At 39.4% G+C, this 27,702-nt stretch overlaps 1 protein-coding gene across 5 annotated transcripts; it reads left to right on the top strand.

The window, feature by feature from the left end:
• Positions 1-27,339, top strand: LOC135939099 (sodium-dependent nutrient amino acid transporter 1-like). Of its 5 annotated transcripts, none has more exons than XM_065483283.1 (13): positions 1-158; positions 7,768-7,813; positions 18,516-18,641; positions 19,053-19,308; positions 20,263-20,458; positions 21,294-21,564; positions 23,413-23,516; positions 25,325-25,511; positions 25,658-25,834; positions 25,966-26,065; positions 26,233-26,409; positions 26,464-26,558; positions 26,616-27,339. In XM_065483283.1, exons 2-13 carry the CDS (start codon positions 7,781-7,783, stop codon positions 26,796-26,798), a joined length of 1,905 nt encoding a protein of 634 aa, XP_065339355.1. In that variant the 5' UTR covers positions 1-158; positions 7,768-7,780; the 3' UTR covers positions 26,799-27,339. The 5 variants fall into 5 exon arrangements, with proteins under 5 accessions (XP_065339355.1, XP_065339357.1, XP_065339354.1 ...); XM_065483285.1 differs by lacking the exon at positions 23,413-23,516 and adding an exon at positions 24,270-24,373; XM_065483282.1 differs by lacking the exon at positions 23,413-23,516 and adding an exon at positions 24,642-24,745.
• The last annotated feature ends 363 nt before the right edge of the window (positions 27,340-27,702 follow it).

Here is a 27,702-nt window from a genome sequence, read left to right on the forward strand (position 1 = left end):
TATATATGGAGGTTACCACCAAGATACATTATTCGTTGAATTGTCGTTGCACAGACTGCAGTGGGAACAAAAATCACACTACTGCATTTATAATAGTGCTTGGAATCAACACTTCTCGTGAGTAGAAAAGTGAAAGTGCATCTCGACTGAGACAAATCGTAAGTAGCATTTAATTTTTTATTTAATTTCTTGCATAGTTGTTCTGAGGAAGCTTAAACAGGTCATTTGTCAATTTTGTTTAAGTTCGTTGACTTCTTAATTGCCTATCGTGCTAGAGTACATTCAGAGTATAGCCTGTAATTACCTTGCCAGTCATTCTCCTCATAATATTAACGAGTATTAGCACAGCCTTGTATTGCTAGTTACTAATTTTCTGCTCTCCTGAAAGCTTCAAATAATGAACCCAGAATTAAGTCTCCTCAAATATTCTGTGAAATTAGCTATAACGCCATACAGAATGAAAAAATAATAATTATAAAATATTTCATTTAAAGGATAGAAAAACAAAATTTTATTAATTTATATCAATGTTTATTGCTCAAAAGCATCAAAATATTAGTTAGTAAAAAAACGCGAACAAACGCAAAATTTGTTTACAGGAACTAAATGAATGCGCGACACGAAAAAAGAGTCGACGTTGTCATAATATGCCGTGTTGAATGGGATGAATTAAAAAATCTTAGTAAATGATATCCACCTGATGAACTAATCGTGGTTGAGAACACTTGCTTCGAATTTCAACGCGCGCTCTCGTTCTTAACCTCTTAACACTTTCTGAAAGAATCCATCCGGCTAAATACATTCTACCATTGAACCATCTCATGATAGCTTTTACAACGACTCAATTCCAACGTCTTGGCTCTAATTTATGGTTACCCTTTCACCAATGATTTGGAGCACTAACACGCTATACTTGTTGCACTTTTCCCTCTACATGGCGTAACACTTATAGATCTGTATATGAATATCAAAATCAGATTAATAAAGATTCAGTGAGCAGTTACAAGTTTCCATGCGTTGGAGTAGGTCATCTAACAACACAAACAAACTCTTCGTCGGATTTTACTCTCTTCAGCGCGAGAAATCGTTTTATCCTCGGTTGCTAGTGTCTTCACGCGAGTTAATTTTTCGCCTCCAGCTTCGCTGTGAAACGGCAAATATAAAACAAACGAAAATTACCATCCCAGCGAGCGAGCAGCCACGCGACAAAAAGCCCCATCATTCAAATTGTTCGCCAGATTAAGAGCAAATTGAGCGCGCTGCAATTAAAGCGACGCCAAGTGTGCGAATTGAATTGTATTTCAGGCTTAAACACCTGAGAATGAAATTTGCGCGAGAGTCATCATAATTTTGTGCTCGTGCCACTGGAACGCAAACATCCGCCGCGTCTGTCGCAAACTATGGGACACATTGCCGGTAAATTTGCGAACGAAACCCACAGCGAGACGGCTCTAGCTGAGGTCTGCCCGTGGAATGACCTTCGTTTGACCTGGCAGGAATGAGCACCGTCGTGAACTTTAATTGCGCCGGCTAATAAAAAGCGTACGTACTGCGGCAAAAAAGGCTCTTTCGAAACGGCGCAGAATGGGATGTGCGTCAATCACATACAATAATACCCAGGAAAACCCGATGAAATTTTCCTCCATCGTAAACTCAACTAGTATGGAGATAAAAATAGAATCGTGATATTCGAGGTGCGTGAATACTGGCGAACACACAAAATGAGAAGAAAAATTTATGGTGGCTTACGATGATGGCCCATTGTTCAGACAAAAGAATTAACGATAAAAATTGCGTCTGACATGTTAATCACAAGGTTGAGTGGAGTGAGCAATCATTTATTGTGTGGTTGGTCTTTATTTCAAAATGAAAGCAAACCTCAAATTTTTATTCAATAAATATACAGCCTAATATGAAATCTCAGAAATACATATTAAGAAATCTTTTGCATTTAAAACCAATCAAATAGCATTTATTTTAATTTGTTACATTTTTTAAAAAAAATATCACTTCCATTATTGTCAGAAGAATTATGTGAACCTCGCGTGCTTCTTCTGCCTTCATTGGTATCTATCACGAAATATATCTTCCATCCTTCAAATTCTAAAAATGCTATTTATTTCTACAGCACACACGAATAAAGAATTCGACAAACTCAATCTTGTAATGGTACAAAAGATGTTTCTAAACTTTGCATTTGTTTTCTAACAATAAGCTACGCCGAGCTTGCTGACTTGGTTTCAAAGATATAAAACTAGAAACCTAAGCTTGGAAAAAATTATACTACCGGTGGTAGATTACAACTTGCAAAATGTTTAAGTGGCCGTGAAATTACACAGTCAGATTCGTTGATAAAGAAAATTTGGCTCTCTCTCCGTGCTTAGAGGCAGTCAAATGACATAATCCAAAAATCTGGGTAAAAGGAATTCAAATTCCCAAACCAAAGGAAGTGGCGTCTTTATTCTTGTTATTCCCATCATCAGTCTAAGGAAACGGATGTTAATTAACCCATCACTCCGGTGACACTTTCCTCTGAGGAAAAATTGCATAGACGACCACTGCTATTTCTGTCGCGAAAACAAATTAGTGGACCTGAAGGTCATGACCTCACTGTTTAAAATTTACACTTTCCGAGAAAACTCGCGGTCTATTTAATTTTGATAAGAAGCTCCAGCTTTATGCAAAACTTTTGTTTTTATTTGCTAAACAAAAATTTGTCGAGAGAAGTAAAACGTAAAACAACAACTTTTTTATCTGTTGACGTTTAGCTTGTGATATCTTTTAATATGCACAGCCCATCAACATTCAAGACACGTGTTGAGTCATTAAAATTACTCTATTAGCATTTCAACTTATAATGTATACTCATGTCATTAAATAATAAATGATTTTTCAACTTAGAGGCTCTTTTAGTTTAAAGCATCTAAGATCAATTTTTTGGTTGCTCCTAATCTCATAGGTCGCACGTACAAAACAATAAATTGTTTCATCACGAAGCGTCCTTCTCTCTTCATGCACTGCTTTGTGATGTAACTATCCCGCTCATTAATTTGCATTGCACACATGTGTTAATATTACGTAGAGAAGAGACAATGCTCGTGGTTCGTCGTTTGAACTCAATGCATGGAAAAATAATGTAATTTATAAATATATAGTAAACGATGGGCTTATAAAGCTCGCGAGACACGGAATTGGGCCATGGTCAGCAGACAGTCTTGTATAATAAAACGCACGGGTGTGCGATAAATAGCGACCTGCGCAAGCGGTGTGGGATGATGACGGGATGATATCTATGGAAAAAGGTGAGCGGCCGAAGCGCGACCTTCGCAAAGCGCATTGAGGAACAGCTAGCCCGCACGAAAATGCTTGGATGATAAATAACTGATTTATTGGCTCACATATATTAGTGATTTCTATTTTGCCCGCTGGAAATCCCATAGAAACCATTGATACATTCTCATGCTCATCTGATACGCTTTTCCTTGTGCACCGCAGTGAGATCTATCGAGTTACCGGCAATTTATTTTATTAAATTTGATTGGTAAAGCTGCGTGATAATTTATAATTTTAGTTGTTCAAATTTTTCAAATAAGTTAACTTATATTACTCATACGTTTGTGAGCCTCGCGTTTCACCTCGTGCCTGCCTTAATCTTAATCAATCAAAATAGACACGGCTGGGTCGGTAGAATGTTAAGTGAGGTCATCGGGTGATGTTCGCCAAGCCGGTGTGTTCTTTGACTCTAGAGGCCGCCTCTCTTGGCTGGCATAGCGACTGCAGGTTTCCAGCCGGCCGGCGCAAAATGCTCTCTCGCGATTTTGATGCAACGCCTTAGCTCTCAGCCAACGAAATCTGGGGAAACCCAGGGAACTGGCTTTTGCCGCTCTGTGCACGCTGTAAGAGAGGATTTCCAATCAGAAATTTTTGCACGAAAAGGATTCGGCCGGAGAGAAACTAGTGAAATTTTTGTTTTGAAGACAGCAAAAGGCAGCTGGGTTATAGCGGGGATTTCCAACGGACTATAGATCTATAACGGCATTAGTTGTGGGAATAATCATACAAGTGTGTTAAGCCAGACGAAAGATTTTGTTAGAGTTGCGTAATAATTAATGAGCAAATTATATTTATTTTCTTTTTCATTTAAAAAATATTTTTTGAAATTATTTGTAAAAGTGTCAGGATATCTATATTTGGGAGAATGAAGAGGGTTTGAAAATGATGAAGACCAATGAATTCAGATGAAGAATTTGGTTGATGTAATTGGTTACAGTTGGAAATCCGATCGGACACTTAATCAAAAACCAGAACTGAAATTGTTTTACAATAATAAGTGATAAATTCTTTTGTTAACTGACGGTTGGACTCACCCCTTTGAATCGAGTTCTGCACAATTAAACAAATCACGTCAGCACCGTGTGGCTGACGGACGAAAACTGAATTCTTATTTTAAAATCATCTTTCTGCTGTTAAACAATAATGCAAAATTACAATAATTCAAACCACCGACAATTGTTGGCTTCCAACAAAAAGCAGGACCGCGTTGTTGTACCGCTACATATATATCAGTACGTATTACAGCTATAAATACCAAGGAAACAAAATTATATATTTAAAAGCGACCTTGCGTCTGCGCTAAGTTAAAATACATCTTTACGGAAGGAGCGGTGCTATGCATCTCGCTACAAGGAAAATCAGCACTTATCGCGAGTTTTTGTCCTTGGGACATACCAAACAAATCATGGTCTGCAATGCACAGTTTAAAATGGCCCGGAACTTTCACTTTCCGCCTCACGCGATAGCAGAATGAATCAGCCCAGCAGTGAATTATTTATAATATCCTTATGTTCCTCGCTGTCTGCCATACCCTCTGAGACACGGATATTTTTTCTTTCGCTTGTGGTATGTTTATAGTCGCGAATAATTGAAGGTTAGCTCTTATCGCCAATCACCATAGAACCGTGAAATGCCGGGATTGCGTCAGCACAATCTTCATTATTGATGTGAATAAAGCAACGATCGAGAGTAGAGACATTATTATATTATAACAATTTTCACAAATAAGATAGGAACGATGCTATGCATACCTAAGTGCTAATCCATTTATAATTGTCCGTCGTAGTTTGCCTCTTTGCTATCTTATTTTCTAACTCCACTCAGAATTTAATCCCTTGTAAACATTTAAATCGTGATGCTATTGATAAAATGAGTTTGAGAGGCCTTCTCAGGTGTTCGTCTACATTTTATCAGCAAAATGGCATTGTCACGGTCTTGATTGTTTGTTTGTTTTGACTGCGAATATCAGAACATCACAACCGATGATTTGGACGCCGCTTTTATGGCATATGCTAAAGAATTCAAACTCGATAAATGTGGATTACAAATAATCACACTGCTTACCACCATGTTATAGCGTTTCATTATCATTAAAGTCCTCCAAAAACGCTTGGTTGCTTCCATATTAAGTTCAAAAATATTTAATTCATTTCAAAACCATAAAAAATAATTAATGCTTCGAATTCATACTTCAATAATTGTGAGTATCGTAATAATTCCAGTGACAAGAAAATTAGAATGTTTTAGTTGTATGTTGTCTTTAATAAATATTAAGGGAGGCCATATTGAATTCAATCGACCCACACTGCAATGTCCATTTGCAATAGTAAGCTGAGCGCGCATTGCATTCACCCAATTTAAAATTCCCTTTGAGCCCCATTCGCTGTTGGCCAGTAGTGGAACAATGCAGTGCTAAAGCTAGGATCGGCTAAATTGCCATACGAAGGCCAATATATCGGGAATCCGACGCGCTTCGGGGATTTGTGAGACATGCGGGCTAATAATTAGTGGTGGTGCCGAAATGAGCCAAAGATTGCCTCGCCCTGGGTGCTTTTGCTCCATTAATTGGGTTTTGGCGGCATAATTGCGGCAGATACTGCACCGCAAAGCCCTCGAACCGGCCCTTTCGGCTAATGCATTATGTAGAGGCGAGAGCGTAATTTGATTGTGTAAGCAAAGTGTAATGCTTCCCTATTGGAAATGCCGGTAAACTCATTTGCATTCTCTAGTACATTAAAGCACAAACACCCACATACACTCACAAAGTTGATCTCGGATTTTGGCACGCACGCCTTTTTGCCCAATTGTGCGCCTCTTCGGTTGCTGACTCGTCGCTTTACTGTGTGAGAGAATGCGATTAGCGAGGGAGGCACGTACCCTTTTGTATTGCGCAATTTGAATTACGATCATTATATACCTTATGTCAGAGGAATTTACCTCATTTTGCACTGGGATTGCGCGCGGCAGATAGTGCGCGGCGCTGAAATTTGCCTTTTCCCACTTCGTACCTGCTCATTTGCAGTGTGCGGCTTTGTGACGTGTTTGCGTTCAACGTAATTATACAGCACGCGGCAAATTTGATATGAACAAACAAAGGAAAGCGATTTTGTAACAGGGAAACATGCCGAGGGCGAAATTGAAATCGCAAAACAAACGTGATATAGGCCGTGGTGTTAGTATAGCAGGTGTCAGAATTTCTAAACTACGTGAAATAGCCTGCCAGAATAGACCTATTTGAATTTTGAATCAAAATCTAACAAGAGGCATCAAAGAACCCAACTATCTATTCTCTATTAGACTGCAGCCGGGTGAAACGAATTTCCGACGCCGCAGCCAAGAGTTACAGAAATCTGCATTGATCTGGGAACGAGCAGCAGCAGACATTCGGCGAATAATGATGCGACGCATTGTGCAAACATACACCTTCGCCAGTTCAGCGCGGAGATAACAAAAGGCACACATTACATGCAGGTCCATACACACAACGAAATGCCATGCAAGGCAGACCGTCTCTTCTCTCTCATTTTGCAAGTTGTGTGTTTCCTTTCTTTATTGTTCCTTTTTATTTCATTCTTTTGCATCGGTACGTGTTTCTGCTTCATTCGCGATCTAACGCCGCGGCTGTCATTATGCAAGGCAGAAAAATGGGCTGCTACAGACGTCGGAGTAAATTAAAGAGAAACGGAGCGTGAAGAATTAAAGTGACCTTCGCGGTGTGCAATGCTTGTCGTGGTGTTGTCAGTCGTGATTATCAGCTCCCGGTTGCTTTTTCTCTGCCGATTGATTGCCCTGCTCGTTCGATTTTTATAGATTTACCAGACAGTATAATTATTAACAGAACATGTGTTTGAACAATTTAACTTTTGTTCTGGTTTTCAAAGAAAGGAACAAACTTAGAAATATAATTTTTTGTAATTGTTATAATTTTTTCTAATTCACGAAGCTTATTTACGAGTTTATTTACCTTGATTAAAACTAAAATGTATGTCCACATAAAACAAAAAATATTTATTTTACAATTTTGTTAATAAATCCAACTTTCCGGGTCGGTGTAGACGTCATTGGTGATTTAGCTTAGTTTTTCCTGTATTAATCAATAGACGCTAATTCAGAGCTAATGTTGTGCAATTACCTGCGTATAGCGTCCAAAGTGTTGGACTGGCTCGTGAGCCTGCAGGTTCTTCTTACGTATTTCTAAAAATCCCCCACTAGAACCAATCCTGTTCGTTCACAAGAGTGGAGAGTGAGAAAACCTATACTGATAGCACACTCACCTTCCGCCGGTGCAGAACCTGCAGACGTTTGACTCGGTCAGTCCCTCATTCTTCGTCTGCGACCTGAGCCGCGTGGTGTGCCGCTCCACTCTGCTTGTATTAACACTAAAAAAATTCAAGACCGACTTTTGCTCAGTGTTTGTTCTTGATTGTGTTGCAGAGACCTAACAGCCATGGGGAAGGACAAGTACGACTTGCGGCAAGTGGTGAGTGACTTTCTATGATGTGTTATTATTACTATTAGAATATATTAGAATAAATCTTTTAATCCCATGAAAAATTTTGGGCCGCCGTAATTTATAATATTGTTTACAAAGTCATTAAATGCTCAAGTTTTTTTTTATTTATTCTTTCAATAGAGGTTTTTGACGTGGGTTTACGGATTAACCGCTACATTAGCAAATGTTTGTTTATTTTGAACTTGAACGTTTCTCTTAAAAAAAAAGTTAGTAAGGTGAGAGAGCTAACGAGTCCAGTTCAAAAGAGCCTACTATTTTTATGGCAATCAATAAATGCGCTTGCCAATATTTGCTCTATTTTATACATATGCAAACTGTTGGTACGCAAGCGTGCGTTTGATAAGAGACAGGCTAGAACTTTCAAATTATATGGGAACTTTCCATGCATGCTGCAAAAATTGGATTCGCATTCCCAGCAGCTCTCTCTGCTGTGGTGAATTGATATCAGCACGTGTGTTTCTGGCAGGTAATTTTCGATATAGAAATGAGCGGGCTGGATTTATCCTGGCTCTCAACGCTTCTCATGTAAATATCAAGAGCATGTGCCTCTCCAGACGAGGTCGTCTACTAGGAGATCGAAAATTGCCTTTATCTGCAAATAATTGAGGGCTGAATAAAAATACCTTTTTCTTACATTTTCATGAGTTTATTTAAAAGAAACTACACAAATAAAAAAATAATGAGAGAGTGTAATCACTTAATTTATTTGCTGTTCTCATTTTATCATTATTTCTATAATAAACCTAAGGAATTGTGAGCAAAAAGTATTTTTAATGAAGTGCTGCGTTTTCAAACAAAACAATGCCTTCATATACATATGTATACATAATGTATGATTTTTTCATGAATCCATATAGCTAAGCTAGATAGAGTTTCATGTACCGCGCGAAGCTATCGAGACGATGACCTGAATCAGAGCTGTGGCTTGATGAAACAATAATTCAGAGTTCATTAAACCCTTTATAGTCATTGAAAAAGTCGCTGACTTGGCTACTGGCATTAAAAGACCATTCAGCGCAGAATATGGAGCAATTTTATCAACCCAGCTCGCGCGCGCACACACACACCGATCACGTTGGTAAAGAAAAGAAAAGCCTGGCGGAGCAGCATTTTGCAGCTTAATTGAGCGAGACACCCCTTTTCGCCTCAATTTTCCCGTTTTATCAGCAAAATCCATTCATTTGGAGACAAAGAGCTCGTTCGATAAAGCCGTCTGCTCAGAGATATCGTGTTTTTATGGGTTTTACAACTTAATCTCGCCAAAATTAGCGAAGAAAACTTACGATTTTATTTAAAAAATATACACTTTTCTTCTGCTAAATATTATTTTTCCTTGTTGATTACTTGCAGAAAGAGCATATTTTTATTTAAAAATACATTCATATATGTATGCAAAAATTATACGTGTCTTGAACAGAAGAGGTTATTTTAATTATTTTGGTCGCAATTAACTCGTGGGTAAATGAAATTATCTTGTTGGCTGCAGGGACATCTCACGCGCAGACAAAAGATCATGAAAACACTTTGATTGTGACATTTGACGCGACCTCATCAGCACATTTTCCTGGGAACTTTTTGCTTTAACGCAGCTCTTTTATTGCATATTACCCGCTCGCGAGTTTGTTGCTAACCAAGTACTGTGTGATCCACCTCTGAAACTGCACTCCACCTTTCCTCGTATCACGGCAGCCTTGATTGCAGTGGCTCTACTTTCATAGCTATAATATAGTAACACAGCCATGGCGTATTCAGCACTAAAACATCAGTTCGAACATAATAGAAATGCACTCACTGGCAGAGTGAGAGATGGCTTTCCATTAGACTGGAAGCCGCTGGATTGTTGATTAATTAATCATTTCATGCTTTGGAGTGCATGTAATTGTGAGAGCACCATTGCAACATTTGATTGTCTGCGCATAAATTTGCTTTGCAGCATGAACAAAAGGTGCACCAGGTTGTGAAGTGATTTGAAATTCCGTTTGATTGTTTTGCAAACCATTAGTTTGACAGAACACTTATGCGATTATATAGATCAATATTCAGTTCATAATAAGCAAATCAGAATTGCTCACATAACTGCTAATCGGAACTGAAACAAAAAAAAAATCATATTCCTGATTTGGTGAAGAAATGAATTACTCAATTTTTTCTTAAGTACTTTCCCACATATTGGAAACAACATAATTGCCTTCAAGACGTCTTATCCAGGGTGAACATTCTGCAGAGGATTGCAGCACCTGAAACGGAAATATACACATTTTCCGTCTATAAATGTGAAGGGATCGTTGCCTCGGGCCGCAGGGGAGCTCACACATTATATACTTTTCAAGATCAAAATTGAATCACTCTGAGAACAACTCTTCTATTGCCAGGACCTTGCTCAGGGCAGCAAGCAGCTGGTTGGCTTAAATTTGATTCATAAAGCTCACTGGTTCACCTCTTAAGCCGGAGCGGGTGCACGTTTAGAGGTCGCCACCACTCAAATTTTGAGAATACCAAATCAGCGCGTGCTAAAAATTCCGCTGCTTGCCTTGGCAATGGGTTTCACGCACGGCCTTGCCATTAGATACCGCACGCTCGCTTTTTTTATTAATCGTGTTATGTGCTCCAAGCCGATTAACAATCCAGTCACATGCACAGTGCCGTCGTATGTACATAATACTATATAATATACATACACGCATGCCAGACTGTTGCATATATCAATAAAAATGTGCTCTCTCGCAATCAGCTGGGAGCTTTAAAAGCCATTCATTATAACTCATGTTATGACTGCAGTTCCGAATCACGAAAAAAAACACCCATGAAAAAGGGGTGGCATTTTTCTATTTATTATGTTTTTGGTTTGATTATTTTTAATGGATTATTTTTGTGAACGAATCTATTAGATTAAAATTAAGAAAAAAAATCCAATAAATGCAGTCTGTCGAGTCGTTCTAAAGCGTAGTAATGCTCCAATAAAATAGCATCTAATTTCTCAATTTAATTTACCAATAATTATATGAAGCCACAAATTTATTTTCATTCAGTAATTCATAGGCACAAGAGCGCAATTAATAAAATTGAAAATGAAAAATAATCAAAACACTGGACAACCTTTAATTACTTTTTAGAACTAAAAGCCTTTGAAATAGAGGAGTGAAGGGAAAATTTTTAAAAATATCACATTGGGAGCGGGCAGAAACATTGAAAATTTTGAACTATCAAGAAAAACAGGTGCCTCCTTATGTCGTCCTTTTGCCCGAGGTTAAATTTTGGCAGGCTTGGCCAACTAGCACGTGACGCATGCATGTCCTTTTGGCTTTTAGAAAGTGTTTAAAAATTGAGTTGAAGTCATGAGCACATATATTTCACAGGGCAATTCGAGCGAATCTTTTTGTCAATGAAAGCTGTCGATTTGCAATGTCAGAATCGACCGACGCTATACAGTTTACCATGTCGCTGTTGCGATGCTCACTCACTCAGTAAACAATTTCAGCGCGTTTCCATACGCGCACGTGAATTGCGAACCAATTCATTAGTTAAACGCAACGCCCCAATGAAAACACACGCACAACATTGACAAAACACACAAACAGCACCAGCATTGGTGCCCTAACAAAAATGAATGTGTAAACTACAGTGTTCGGCACACTTTGCAAACTCACATGCCATAATATGAGGTTTCAAATTCATGGAAGAGATCGTTTTTATGCAAAAAAGTTGATTAAAACGGTTCTACTCCTCATCACTGGATAATTATGATAAAATCATAGGCTATAAATGAACAGTTAGAGCTCTGCTCCCAAAAGGTTTCAAGAATACTGAGAAGCAGCAGCAGTATAAATTAGTTTCATTCTAAATCCTAAGAAGCTAACAAAAATCCTAATGACAAAAAAATTTTATATTTTTAGAAAAAAATCAATAACAAAAATTGAACAAATAACAATAAGTTTCCAGCACGAGTAAAAATTTTGATCAGACTAGTATACTCTGCGTGACGTAAATCACTCAATGCATGCAAGTGAAAGTTATTCCTCTTGATATGCTCACCCGTGAGAAAAATATTAACGGACATCTTGGAAATAATGCAGACCATTTGCACATTATAGCATAAATTAGAGTAAGTGAAGTGGTTTTTTTGATGTGGTCTTATGGATCTCTTTTTCAAAAATGGCTAGAAGGAAAATTGCTGTTCCAATTAAGGAACAGGTTTTCATTTCTCCTTTATACCAATGTGTCGAGATCTCTGGCCAAAACTTCTTTAACTGCTAAATTATTTTAACCTAAACCACTCACGGACTTTTTAATGAGGGTCGTACGGCATGCTTAATTTCAAAAAGATTTATTGTGACCCTTGAGACTCATGTTTGAAAGTTAAGTAAAAAAGTTGAATTTTATGGATTATTCAGGCAACTTTGCCCTAAATCAATAATATGAAGAATGATACACTATTTTTAATTAGAGGACTAATAACTGACGTGAACAATAGATGATAGGCAAGAAGATATTTCGCACCTTTTCTGTTTTCCAATGAAAAACATGTCGCTTGTCTTCCGCATGTATGATCAATTTGAAAAGCACCAGTAATCCCGACACCAACAGCTATTGTGCGACATGGTGTGCTGAACAACAAACATCACATACACACGGGTGCAAAACAATGTCTAATAAATCCGAAAGAGCAAACACGCGAACGAAAACTATGCATCACAGGTTCTCGCAAACTACAATGCGCATGGCTTGGCTGTTGCAAAATGAAATTACGCTCAGCGTGATATTCTGTTCCAATTAAGCTGGAAATATGTACGCCGAACATTGCCGCAGAGAGGACTATCCGATGATGTGTTATCGTCACACACAGACAGTAGACACTCTCTCGCTCGCTAATTAATTTTGCGTAATTAATGGGATAAACAACAGGGCGCAGAATCGAGAACGTCATCCCTCTGCATTCGTGTAATGTGCATGCATGTTCGCTCGTTGACGGAATTGATGTGCCATGACTGCGAGTGTGTAGGAGACTATGATGGATTTTGCCGCTCCAAACAGTCACTTCGAATTCATCGTGTCGGTCGGTCGGCCAAATCAGAACCTATAAATCAGTCTGGCCGCCAGCTTAGTATGAATTAGCGATTTTCTATTTTATGACGATAAATCTGCCCCAGCCGTTTATCCGAAGCCTCCAGTAGGGGATAGAATAGAATGAACGTTCAAATCCAGGGCCAACTCTATATTTGATTTGGGCAGAAATGTTCCAGCGCTGACGCAGATTTATGAGGTCTTTTAGGGTGGGCAAATAGAAATATATCACTGACACTAAAATAAATAGGAAAAAAATTCAGTGAGAATTTCTATTATTCCTCATATAGACGAAATTAAATATTCCATGCTATGTTCAATGTTTAACTAACGGTGCAAATTGTTTTAATTTCAAAAGCTGAAACTTATGTACTAAAAAGATAGTATGTGCAAGTCTAATTGTATGTAGCTGAAAAAACACATCAGTTTGTTGATGCAATTTTAGAAAAAAATATTTGGATGCACCCTTTCTGCTTATAAAATTTAAAGAACAGTAAAAAACAAAGGCAATATTTATTCAATGCCAGGCAATTAACGGTGTCCTTAATTAAATCCAGGGGCAATCAGATCAACAAACAAATCCTCGTTGTTTTGAATTCCACGTGGCCAGCAGAGGACAGGTTGGAAATTTAATTAAGCGGAAAGCGCTGGGTGGCACACCACTTTATTTCAACTCTACCAGCAGCTATAATGAGGGGTGCACGTGTGCGTTTTATATGCACTTCGCTCTCGTCGTGGGAGTTTACGCCTGCTGGATTTTTAATGCAAAGACACACATTTTAATTACAAGGCCGTCTGCTGCTTTCGCATTCGCGAAACAGCAGCATTTCATTTGCCTCCATTCTCGTTTATGCCCTGCTGTTATAAGAGCACTTTTGCAGCCACTGATTTACTGTCGGCTCCGCTCATTTCCTCTCCGTTCCGCCATAAACAAACTGAATTAACAGTCCCGCGGCAGTGTCTCGTGAAATTTAGTGCGCTGATTTCCTTTGGATTGGTTTTGCCTGGCGAACTGATTGTGGAATTCGGTGCTAGACCCATTCGGTACTATGTTGATGTACATATATATTTTACAAACGGAAACTTGAGGCTCTGTTCCCGGGCGATATCGATTCCAGCACACAACATTATTCGTGCTCAAAGTGTATGTGAAACTGGAGGGGTATTCATTTATACCAAACTGCAACTTGAGATACATTTGTGTCAAAGTTATAGAGAATGTGAGGGAACTTTGAGTGGGTGTGCCAAACAATGAGCTCCCAGGAATTGCTTTGTGACGAACTTTCATTACAGAAACGGTGATTATTAACACCAAAACATGTGTGACAAACTGAAATGGAAGATACTATATTACTTTTGGAACAAAAACATTTTCGAAACCGAGACAGAGCGAAAAATCAAATTTGTTTCTCCGACGGCACAGGAATGAAAATTAAAAATTTGCATCCATTAACCTGCAGCACAAAAACCTTGAAATGCAGTAAATGCAGTGTAGTTATTGAGTGCAAAAACGCATTAGTCAATCAAGAGTGTGATTCAATGCCGTCACGCTCCATTCGTTCGTATCATTATCCATTATCCAGTTGAATGCTATCAAGTGCATTCATTGAGGGAAAGCGTGCGAATTCACCGAATGTATTTTCGTCCGAAAAAGGCAGCGTGCGAAATGGAAAATGCTCTCACGCGTTTAAGTGCGAAAACGAGAGAGAACATTGTACGTGACAGGGCGATGAATTGAGAAAAATCGGAAGCAGAGGTGTTCATCTCGCGTTAATCAATTAGAAAGCTCCATTAGTTTAACGCGCTGTAGCCGAGTGGTGGCACGCTCAAGCCTCTACGTTACGACATTTTATATATTTTCATTCCACTGAGCTCGTGAGTTATCACATAACAAAATTTAATCGATTTTAAGCCTTTCGAGCTAAAAATCATCAAAAGATAGATCAGATGAAAAATTGCACCATTAAATAATCGATATAGCTTTCACTCATTATTAGCAACTATATTCTCCCAGCAATTTCAAGAGGCAAATTCAAATCAGGCGAAAAATTTAATATATCAGTGAGATTCAAAATATTCGGCGAGCCAATAATATTCAGGGCTCTGCGCGTATGAATTATTTTGACAAGGGGGGTGTCTGCTGCCGATTTGTGGCGAGCACAACAATTCGTGGCTCAGCCCATAAATTTTCGCTTGTAGGCGGAGAAGGCGCACTCACGTACGGTGCGTGTGGCAACGGCAATAATTCCCATCTTGCAAAATTCATTGAGCTACTCACTAGTCGTTTAACTGGTTGTAATCCGGTGTGCTTAATATCATGCATTAGCCGGGCGGCGTGCTAGCTGGATCTGGTTAATCCGAATTATTGAATCTTCCCAGCCGACCGCAGTGTAATGCTCATTCGCGCAGAAAATTGAGTTTGCTGCATTAGTGGAGGTGGATAATACGTAATAGATATATGTGCACGGAGAGAGTGCCAAAAGGAAATCCAACGCTGCTAGAAGGGGATTGAAAACATTTCATATAAGCATGGTCTGGGCTTTGTAATAAATGATTAATCAGAAACTTGGGCCCTCATGATCATCGCGCTCCTTTAATGAAAGCGACCCTGTCTAGAATCCATGCGGTGATGTGCGAATGGTATTGCTGTGTGAATCGAAACAATTTTATTTGCAATTTGACGCTTTTGTAATAGTTTAATTTTAAATTAATTTTAAACTGAATACAACATGATTTTTTAACTGATTTAAATATTCTTCCTGACAAGGGGATCAGGAATGATTTCATGACAATTCCCTTTGAAAGATTCATATAACACTAACAGGGCCAAAAACACATTTTCATCTCAAAAATTTAACCCTCTCGAGCTATTTTGCCGCTGCATACATACATCTCCCCTAAAGGTTCCGACTATTGGTTGGTACATCATCCCCCGCGAATAAGCGCATCTATATACATATGTGTGTAATGTGTGGTTAACGAGTTAGCTGGCTGCATGGCTATGGTTGGCGTGTGTGCTGCAAGATTTATTTTACGACTGTGGTCGCAAATTACATGCAAAACTAGCTGGCCCCGGTTTTATTGCATGAGCCGGCGAAATCCCTGCCCATTAAGCACTTTTCCGCTTTAATTAGTCGCCAGTGCAGGTTGAAATTTTTAGCAAAATTCGCGCGCGGGTGTTTGCGCCTGATTGCACTCTTTAATTGCATTGCGGCTGACGATAAAGCACGTCCGAGAACAATTGTCAACTGTTGGCGGGTAATTGCTCTATTCTTTGCGCCACAGCACTCCACTACGCAAAATGATCCCTTTGATATTGATAATTTTTTTATAATATTAATGCTTTGATGAGGGCCTATTCATCTGCGCGCATTTCTGCGCCACCCTCCCTTTGAGCCAAACATCAAACAGAAATTCTTTCTGCACCGATTGGCATTTTTCCGGTTCTACGTCCATCGGATTATTGAATTCCGAGCTCTGTTCCATGTATGTCAGTCAAAAAGAGGAGGGTCATAAAACCGACGTTTTCATTTTCGGTGCTGAAATTTCTTTCCTGCCGCGCTGTGTCGTAAAATGCGGCGAATTTATCTTCGTAATTGCGACATAAAAGATGGGGCGACTTCATTTTTATCTCGGTTCCAGGCCTCAGTGTGTATTTATTTGTTTATTAGACAATTAAGCTAACCATTAAACGTGCTGTATCAACACAATTGATTAATATTTTATGGCAGAAAGTTTCATCCCAGCTTCAACGCAACTCTCTTTATCAGATGTGTCTATAAAATTGACTAATCTTCTAGCAAGCTCGCTATTTGCTTCTATCAATAAAAACCAAGGACCGCGCGCGTTTCCTCTTTTATTTTCCTGCAATGTATATATTTACTGACCGTGAACGTCGGCATATTTAGCTTCGGCTCCTAATTTTGGATTTTCGAACAACCTCAACGGCACAGTGGTTTTGATTAAAAATCAATAATTGAATATTACCAAGCTTAAGTATATCAAATACGTTTGTTCACTAAATTTTAAAAGAAAGTGCGCAAAGTCCTTTTTGCTTCCCATATGTACTTCACAAAGAGCAGTCTTTGTGCCTACTACATAGCAGCACCCTTCAAAGCTCATTTTTTCACATCAGCTTTTATACCCTTGCATAGTCGGCGTGATCAAAATTAATGTAGCGTGTCTAGCCGAACGCAAAGTTAGTGAGTATTTTTACAACTTTGCTCTCTCAGCCCGACAAATGGCTCTATATAGGCCTTAATTAGGACGGAAAGAAATTTATTCCTCGCCTCCTAGCAACGGGGTACGCACTGCGGTCAGCTTGCTGGGAAGCTTTTTTTCATGGATTGAAAGACAGAAAGTCCTCCCCAAGAGTAATAATGGAAAGTTTATTAGATCACTTGTTTTTTCCTCAGCCACTCTCTGTCGACATCCTTGTCTTTCTCATCTCAATAAAAAAAGCGAGCGAGTGAGCGCAGGATGAAGTTTCGATCATCTGCTAAATTGCAGAGACGAGAGCGAGAGAAAGAGCAAAAAAGCTGGCAGGCAGGCAGGCGGAGCTTGGAGGAGTTAGCTCGGAAATTTCACATCACTGCCTGCCGGGAAATAAAGCAAACTTTTGACGTAAAAATGGTGCGCATCCGAATGGTTTCTCTGTGTTATCCCCGGGCTTGGGTATTGAAGTGCACATTGTGCCTCTATATCCAGACTCAATATCCAAGAAATCTGTGCTTGATTCTCCCTTTGTTTGAGTTAAAAGTGCATTTTGTGGCGATTGATGCCTAAACTGATGGGTAGTCGTTACATGCCAGCGGCTTTGCAATAGTGTTGCATATAAATATTTTTAATGTTCTACATGATCTATTTTCCATTCAAATTTGCACATCACAGTGTAATACCAAAAAACATCAAGCGATACATGAACAAATATAACTTATTAGTTTTAATTGGTTAAGTGTTAAATACAAAATTAGAATTTCAAATTGAAAAAATTGCATGATGTGTTGTCCAGACTGCCCTTGCCCAATGAGGAAGGCGAAGTTCAAAAGTTAGAATTAAAGAATATTTAACATTTTACAAGCAAAAAATCCCATTCCATAAGTGTGTACAAATTTAAAATTCAAATTAATGCTGTCAACACTTGGATGTTATAATAAATTTATATATAAATTATATACTGTTGAAAAAAATTATCAATTTTGTGGTTTACCTATTTGTGTCATCTAAATTTTTATTTTTGACCTTGCACCACCAACGTAATTCGACTTGGATGAGAATAATCAACGATAAATATGAAACCTTTAATTTCCCTGCTGTTAAATTATAATAGGAACTTGTAAGCCATTCATCCGCATGCCATCGTTGCAGAAAAACATTTCTCTTAGTTTCTTGCGCAAGACATGCTCTTCTAGCTCATTTGTTTCCGATCAAAATGCAAGAGAAATGCCAGAAGCGCGAATCATTTTTCACTGCCCGCTCTTACTCATGCATTTCCAGCGCGGGCGTTAGAAAGGGTTGAATCCCCTTGTCATAGAGAGGATTTGTTCGTGCTTCTCAAGAGACGTACATACTCTTACTCATCATTAATCCATTTCGTGTTTGCTTGCAGGAGATGGGAAACGAGAACCCGGGCTTCCAGACCGACCTCTCCGACGGAAGAGGAGTCATCACGACTAACGGAGCCAAAGGTTCCGGCGAGAAGCCAGTGGTCGCCTCAAAGGAAACCGTTCAGGAGGTAAGCAGCAAAAGTTTTCTTTGCTCGTCAACATGATTTGATCAGAATTTCAAATGAAGGGTCCTGTTTGAGTCAGTGGAACCGTTGGCATTAAGTAAATTATTTGTGCTTTGACCAATATCGTTTGAAATGTCGCCAATGCAATTTTTCAAGAAAGTTGCGTTTCTATTCACGAGTTCTAGCAAAACAAAAATAAATAATAACAAGTTTAAAATCTCCTCTTACTAGATGCCAATGAAAGAAGCACAAGAGGTTGTCATAAGTGTAATAATAGGAAATTAAATGCAGTTTCCTCGTTGTGTAGCGAGCTGTTTATTTTTCCATATTTATTCAGACAAGAGCCTTCCTGTAATCTCTGATTTCTGTGCATGAAAAATAATTTAAAGTGACAAATATTATATTTCCAACCAGGAGGATGAATCGGAACGACAACAGTGGGCTAACCCGATCGAGTTCCTGCTTTCATGCATTGCAATGTCCGTTGGACTTGGAAATGTGTGGCGCTTCCCATTCACCGCCTTCGAAAACGGCGGAGGAGCCTTCCTCATACCCTATATCATAGTGCTGTTGATCATTGGCAAGCCGTTTTACTACATGGAACTCGCCCTTGGCCAGTTTTCCAGCTATGGCCCCGTCCGTCTTTGGGAAGTGGTGCCTGGATTAAAGGGTAAGGAATACTTCATTTTTCTAATGGAAGAAAGAACGATGAAAACCACTTGACATAATTTGACTTTTTGCGTCTCTCGAAAATTTCTATCGAGTCGGCCTATAAGGCGAATAAAAAAATGGAAACATCTGGCGCGTTTTCCCAAGCCATTGAGTCGGATAAATGCGATCTTTGCCGCAGCAGGGAGCCTCAAAGAGGGCCAATGTGGGCTGGAGCAAATAATACGTTAAAACAAAAACCACTTCAACGAAACAAGCCCTCTAATCTCACCCAGCCGAATGTATATTTTTAGCGCTATAATTTGAGCATGCAAAATTAATGAACTTCGTTTCTCTGAGCGAACAGCCTGCCTTTGACTGGCACGTGCGCTAGTCGGAAATGCGCGAACATTAAAACTTTTCACATTTGAAGTGTCAGTTGATTCAAAAGCGAGTTGACTCTCGCTTTCCTTCCACCCCTGCTGGAGTCGAAATGTGTCTTTTCGCCGACGATTTTTCTTCATTTTACTTGACGTTGCTACATATTCCACCAGTGACTCGGGAGATGTTTAGCTCCTCAGGTCTGCCGGTCCATTTATTTTTCCCTTTTTTTCCTTTTTGCTCGCGCGCATGATGGCAACTAATTTAGTGATGTGCTGCTCGGCTGCTCGCATTACTCATCCCCAGCGTCTTGTTCTTTCTGTCGGACACAAAAACACGACGCATTCATTATTTTTCAACGGGAGCAAGTCAAGCAAGAGATTAATTCATCTCGCATAACAATGTTACAATGATGTATTGCGAAGCTTTAATGGCGATCAAATTAAAAATTATATCTCTAAGGGAGAAGCGGCATTCAAAAGACTAGACAAGATCATAAACTGCAAATTTGTAATATTTTGATAGCGGTGAACGTTTTAACTCTCATATAGATACAAAACATACCAACTAATCGATTACAATTTTTTGTCCACAGGTGTAGGAATTGGTCAAATGATTTCTACAACAGGCGTTTTCACATACTACTGCTCCATCATGGCGGTCACAATGTTCTACTTCTTCGCCTCATTCCAAGCCGAACTGCCCTGGGCAAGATGCGACCCATCATGGGTGGACTGCAGTGATTCCTATGGGTCTAACGGATCTAGAAGCTCTTCGGAAATATACTTCAAGTAAGTTCACTCCCATTCTGTTGTCTTGTAATTAGAAGACGAGTCTCCCATAAATAAATATAATACGAATAATTGGTTTCGTCCTACTAGTTAGTGAGCACGTGCGAGTTCATTTAGTTTGTTATATTTATAACAGGGTTGAAAATATCAGACTGAAAGAGGAAAAAATTCTGCTCATTAATGTCAAACCTAACTGGCTGTCAGTCACATACGGATTTAACGTGAGCACTTATCTTGATTATGCTGCCAGCGTAACTTTCGCGTCGCGCAGGTTGCACACCTCAATTCTCGCCGTGCCGCTGCGTAGCAGTGATAAATTGGCCAGAGCGCTTTATTTTAATGAGAGAAAACTTTCCAAAAGGCATTTCATCCACAAAACCACAGCTTAATCTTGGCAACACTATATATTGCATGCAATTTATGACCTGGCTGACAATGCCTCCTCGTCTGACCCGCGCATCTTGTCAAATTATGGATACCAGAGCAATAAACTCAAGCAGACCACGTATATATTAAAAAAATATATCTTATGCAGCGTATTTTTGCCGTTATAAAAAAGTTCCTACTTTCTGAAGCAATGAATGAGGATTTGCTGGTTGAAATTTACTGCCTTTTAAATCGTTCTCTTTGCAGCATTACGTCCTTAAACGCTCAAATAGCGCTTTTTATTTCGGTGTAAAAAAACCTTTTACCCGCCGCGACAATGTGTTCAGTGAGACACTTTTGTTGCGGAAGGAAAGGAGCTAAAACGTTTGCCAGCCAAACTGTAGAAAAAGAGAGAGAAAAGCGGCCAGCAGAACTTACTTAACACCGTCCCTCTTTTGTCGCGTTGCAGGGATTTCGTGCTGCAGGAAAAGGACCAAATCGACGACGGCATTGGCTACCCTGAGTGGCGCCTTTCGCTATGTCTCCTCTTCTCCTGGATCACCATCTGCCTGGTCCTCATCAAGGGCGTGCAGAGCTCCGGAAAGGCAGCCTACTTCCTCGCACTCTTCCCCTACGTTGTGTTGATCATTCTTCTGATCAGGGGTGCTACCCTTCCAGGAGCTGTCAACGGAATTCTCTACTTCATCACTCCACAGTGGGAAAAACTCCTCGACCCTCAGGTAAGTCGATTGCTTTAACCTGCTTCATTACATTGAAAATGTGCCTAAATGGTTTATTGGCTTGAATTCCCCATTTTACACTGTCTATCTATGTTGCGTCAATTTGAAATTTTTATCCCAAGATGTCACTGAAATGGATTATATTGCAATATCTCGAGTTTATAATTTCCTGATATTATTTCCTCGGCAAGGAGATATATTTTCTACGGAGCAGAGCAACATAACGACACAGAAATTTGCCTTTGTGAATCGTTCATTTGGCTTTTGTTACATTGTATTTCCATTCCCTAAAAACTTGAAAAGAGCCCTCGTTTACTTTCCATTGAACTGTGTTTGAATATAGCAAGGTTTGCCGAAAGCGCGGCAAAGAACGGGCTAGAATAATAAGCAGGCCGTTTGAACGGCAACAACAAAACTCCTTTGTATCGTCGTAGGCGGTGGAGCAGGCTCAAAGGCAAATAATATTCAATGATGCGCGCCCTTTTTAACTTAATTCCCGCCCAATGGAAAGCCGGTTCCACTCTGCTGGATTAAAGTTGCAATTTATTTTACACGCCGGCGGTGGCAAGGATCATTTGACATTACAGAGGGAAATGAATGGCTCAGTCCCGATGGGCGCGCAGGTTGCCTACCTACCAACCCCCTCTGCCACAGCAGCCGCAATAAAAGCTCTCTTTCATTTTCCGCCAGTTTGCTTCCACCACCTGGCAATTTGTCACGCAGCGCGTTTTTTTTCTAATTCCACAGCGAACCACTTCATCTCATGGCATTTCTGCACCCGTAATTTTTTTAATTAAAACATTTCCTGCTAATGCCCTAGCGGGGTGTTTACTGCGAAAAATCCTTCACAATTGCTAACCAAAGCCGAGTTTAATTAAAATGGAATGCTGGAATAAAAGAAGCGGCTGCCTGTAGCGGTGCCCGGGATTTTCTCATCATCCAGCGGCAGTGTTGAAAAATTCAGCAGCTAGTTAAGAATTTTCGCCGACGGCAAACAAAAAGGAGAGGAATAAAAAAGTTAAGCTAAGGCAAATCTGGTCCGCTAACCGGCGGCTAATTACTAATTCATGCTGCCCTCCTCGCGCTGCTTCAAGTTGTTAGCCGTGTATTTGATCTTTTAATATTCCACAAGGGGGTGGTGCGCTGGGCTGGATCGTGCAAATGCAAAATTAATTAACGGCAGCTTCATTGAAAATTTGACGAATCGAGTTCATTTTTAGCCTGCCCCTCGTATTTTCCTTTTTAACTTCACTCCTTTTTGGTACTAACAATCAGCCCACGTTGTTGTTGAATCTGGCGCGCCATTGCTACTCTCTGTCCAATTTGGAACTTTGTAATGAATTTTTGATTCCACTCCTCCCCACTGCGAGGCGTTCAGGGGCTTTGAATGGAGCCTGCAAGATATATAATTCAATCCCAGTCTGCTGGTGTCACGGTAATTTATTAGAACTTAACTTACTCCAGCAAATTTTAAATTCAATAAATTTATCAAAATTTAGTTTTGATTCGTTCACTTCACCAAGTGAAATCCAGTCCAATTAATTCATTGTTGGGGGTGGTCGAGTGCCAAAAATTGAAATCACTCATACATATATGCATTCCCCGCGGCGCTGACGGAAAAGAGGCTCGAAAATTGCTTCATCCGTTATGCATGAGGTCTCATGCAAAAAATTCTAGCCTTACACGCGCGAGACTGCCCCCGTCAGTGACAAAAGTATTGTCTGCGGCTTTCGAAACAAAAGGGGCAGATTTGCGTTGGCGCTGCAGAAAAAAAGGCAGCGTCGCTTTCTCTCTCTCTCTTTCCCTGTCCCACCCTGATGACCATGAATAATAAAAATGCTGATTTAGGTGTGGTACGCAGCAGTTACGCAGTCATTTTTCTCCCTCGGCGTCGCATTTGGAGCCCTCACATTTTACTCCTCGTTCAACCCCCTTCACCACAACTTCCACAGGTAAACCCTAAATGGAGAACAATTGCGTCGCCGTGCAGCGGGCGCCCCACGACCTCTCCAACTTTTGTTTTGACCCCTTGACGCACGAAATAATATACCGACCCCAAAGCATGCCTTGCACCCGTTTTAGTTCTGCTTTGACGACGACGGTATTTTGCACGACACGCCAAGCTGCTCTCAAATCCTGATTTTCTCCGCACAATAGATGTAAATATAGGTGTTAGTGTGTGTTTGCACGGAATTTTGCGTTATATTTGTGTTATGCTATGTATTTTGCATGCGCTTCTGCACTACCTTTTGAATAATATATCACCTTGTAGCACAACGAAGACAACTAATGCTCAACTTTTGTTTTGCACCCCCGCATCCTTTATTTGTATTTGTAATGAGAAGCTGTCACAGAAATTTACTTATAAAGATAGCATTTTTATCAAAATTAGAAATTGGCCCTTGGCATGCGAATTTTTAAAGTGATTTCTTTGTCGGCTTCGTGAACTTGGATCATTTAAGCAATTATATTTTTTTCATTAACATATATATATATATACTCCTTCAGTGACTTTTGCTCAAAGGTTGACAATTGCATGCAGTCAACGTTTCAGTAGTGCATTTAATCGAGTGCAAGGCAATCGAGTCAAATCAAGTTGAGCGCTCGCTGAGAGTAGCGAAAGCGCTGATTTGCATTTGTAATAAACATGTCTAGAGCACTCGTGTGTGAATCCATGTGTGAGAATGAACTAATTGCTGGCGCAGGTGTGGTACTCAGCTGTGACGCAGTGCTTCTTCTCGCTAGGGGTAGCATTTGGCACGCTGGCAACGTATGCATCCTACAATCAACTGCGACACAACATCTACAGGTAATCCAGCGACCAGCAGTAGCAGTAGACAGGGTCACGTCAGTCACACAAATCACCCCACTTAAGGCTCACACGTTAATTTTATTTTGCAGATCTCGCCCGTTTTCCACACAAACACACACAAAATATCTCCCTGTTTGTTATGATTGCGCGTATGAATGATTTGTTTTGTTTTTATAAAAATTTCTACCTATGAAATTCGTTACTTCATTTGACTAACGGCATGCGTGAATGTATTACTAATTGAGCATTTGGTTTGCCGTATCAGGTGTGGTACGCAGCAGTGACCCAATGCTTCTTCTCACTATCAGTCTCATTCGGATGCCTGCAAATGTACTCCTCGTACAACAATTTTAGGCATAACGTCCACAGGTAGGTTCATATCTGATGTGACATGCTTTCAAAAATTTATCTGTACAAGCATTGATCAAACTGATTACTTGGTGTGCATACTTGGTGAGCAAAAAAGTGACTTGTGTGCAAATGAACATAGGGGCGAGATGGGAAATTCATTTTTAATTATTCTTTTCCAAAAAGCGTTTATGAAATGATTAATATATTTTCAAATCAAGTACAGCATGTGAGACAATGAAACTAAATTGGTAAAAGTTCCTGGTATTAATAAGCAATCTGTAATTCTTGTCACATTTTGTTCTAAAATTATTTGGTAAACTTTTTTAAACTAATGCTAAAACATTGTAAAATAATGAAAACAAAATATAGATAAATATTTGGAATATTAATACAGCTACACTCTGCATGAACAGCCCAGCACAGTCATCACCACTATAGAAACCTAGCAATGCTTTTCCACTGTGACAAACTAACTAATTTCCTCTCCTTGCACGACGACATTGCACACGAGACATATACTCACGAAACACGACTTTAATTCAGTTTATCGATTAAGGTAATGAAAAGCCCGTGTTAAAACAATGTTTTAATTTCCAGAGATGCGGTTATTGTGACCACAATGGACACTTTCACAAGCTTGTTGGCCGGCTTCACAATCTTCGCCATTCTTGGAAATTTGGCCCACGAAAAAGGCGTGGACGTCTCGAATGTTGTGAGCAGTGGCTCAGGATTGGCGTTTATTTCTTACCCTGAAACCATTGCCAAATTTGAACACGTTCCTCAGGTAAAACTTCCCACAATGAAAAATGAATAAATTCAAAGCATTTAATTTCACAATATTTTCCAATTATTTTTTTTACTTAAAAATATCGTTATCATGAAATTTCAGAATCTCATGATGATACAATTTTTCACACACCGCTCTTTTAGTTGTTCTCGGTTCTCTTCTTCTTGATGTTGTACACCCTCGGCATTGGCAGCGCTATCTCACTAGTCGGGGCCGTCATCACCTCTTATTGCGACCAGTTCCCAGACCACAAGCGCTGGATAGTTACCCTGGTTGTGTGCATCGGTGGCTTCCTCGTTGGTCTCGTCTACGTCACACCGGTAAGGGCGAAAAAGCGAGTAGCGGCCGTCGTGACGGCGAGAAGCTTAATTAAAACTGCCTCAGTAGTGGAAGCCTCTTAATTACCCGCTTGGACAACCTTGACAGTCAAGATTATTGTCTTTTGTTCTAGGGCGGACAATGGATTTTAGACTTGGTCGATCACTACTCTGGCGGCTTCATTATTTATATCCTTGCCCTCACTGAAGTCATCGGCATCGCTTGGATTTACGGTAAGATTTTTTTGTATTGCCGTTTCACTCTTTCCAGTTTTTTACAACGTGTTTTGAACGGAACAATTATTATTCTCACTTGCGAAAAAAATCCATTCATTTTGCTAAATCATCAATTTATTTTGCTACCTTTTCAAATTATTAATTTTTTAACATCGTTCTTTTAGGATTGGAGAACTTCTGCCGTGATATCGAGTTCATGCTTGGAATCAAGGTCAGCTGGTACTGGAGATTGTGCTGGGGCGTCATTTCTCCTATTTTCCTGCTCGCAATTCTGCTATACAGTCTGGTTACAATGGAGTCGTTCAAGTACGGTGGCAAGGAATATCCCGCATCAGCTCAAGGTAAACAAAATTGCACACAATAGGGGTGAGGCATTAACTTAATCCATGTCACAGCATGCGGCTGGGCGCTGTTCGCGGTCGGAGTTTTGCAGATTCCTTTCTGGGCTGTGTGGACCGTTTGCAAATACTATAAGACTTCAATTCCTCAGGTAACTAAAGGTGTGGCAAACAAAAGTCTCTTGGTTAAAAACGATGTCCTATTACAGGCAATCAAGAAAGCCTTCCACTACACAAAGAGGTGGGGTCCCAAGAGCGTCAAGTCCCACCAGGAGTGGGAATTGTTCAAAGAAGAGGAAAAGGACAAGTTCCGTAATGAAAGCACCTCTTACAAGGTTGCCCACGTTTTGCTTGGCGTTTACAGGCGAAGCCCCAGATCCGACACTTCCTAAACTATTTGTATGTAGCATTCTGGGCATATCCAGTGGCAACTTGAATTACCACTTTTTGAATAGGACGTTTCAAATTTTTGAAAAATTATGTATAAATCGGCTGGGGGAGTCTCTAATGTGATAATTTGGGTAATTTTTCAGTAATAACAACGAGTACAAAAAAGTCAATGCTTACAAAATTCTAGGCAGTGGAGATTTCATGATTTTGAGCAGAAAAATTGATCTCAGATATTAAAAATTTCGAAAACAGATTAAAAAAAACTAATTTTTTGTATTTCAATCGCATTGAAATGTTGATAATTTCATATATTGTAGGACTAATAAACAACCTTTTTATAGACTAACAGAAAAGAATATGTTTGCGGTTCATGGGTTCATAAACTGTCAACCGCAAAGATTTTGATACCTTATATTAAGAATTCACGTGTTTTTGAATAGGTGTAATTTTTAAATTCAGAATATTTAAATTATTTAATAACATAATCCACCGCACTATGTGTATGTATATTTAGAGTAACAAATAAAATATAAAATATTTTAATTATACTATTTCTTTTCCTTAAAAACCTTGCAAACACTGTAGCTAATTTCTTATGAAAAATATGCTTTTAAATAGAAAAATGCGCTTTCTAAAATTAGACTAATTAAAAAATTTTGAACCATATTTACGCAATTAATTTTTAATATTGAACGTGTCATTGTTTCTAATTCAGATTTTTCAATCAGGTTCACTTAATTTTGTTCACTTTAGTCACAAATTCTAAATGTACAATAAAGTTATAGTTTAACTGCTCAAATATGTATAAAGTCACTCTCGTCTTAAAATATCCCGTTGATGGCAAACATATAGGAGAAGAAAATGTACAACACACATGCCATCCCTCATTCTCGTCCAAGCGAGAGT

This window comes from Cloeon dipterum, chromosome 3 (assembly GCF_949628265.1).
Source record: "Cloeon dipterum chromosome 3, ieCloDipt1.1, whole genome shotgun sequence".
In the NCBI taxonomy this organism is placed as follows: domain Eukaryota; kingdom Metazoa; phylum Arthropoda; class Insecta; order Ephemeroptera; family Baetidae; genus Cloeon; species Cloeon dipterum.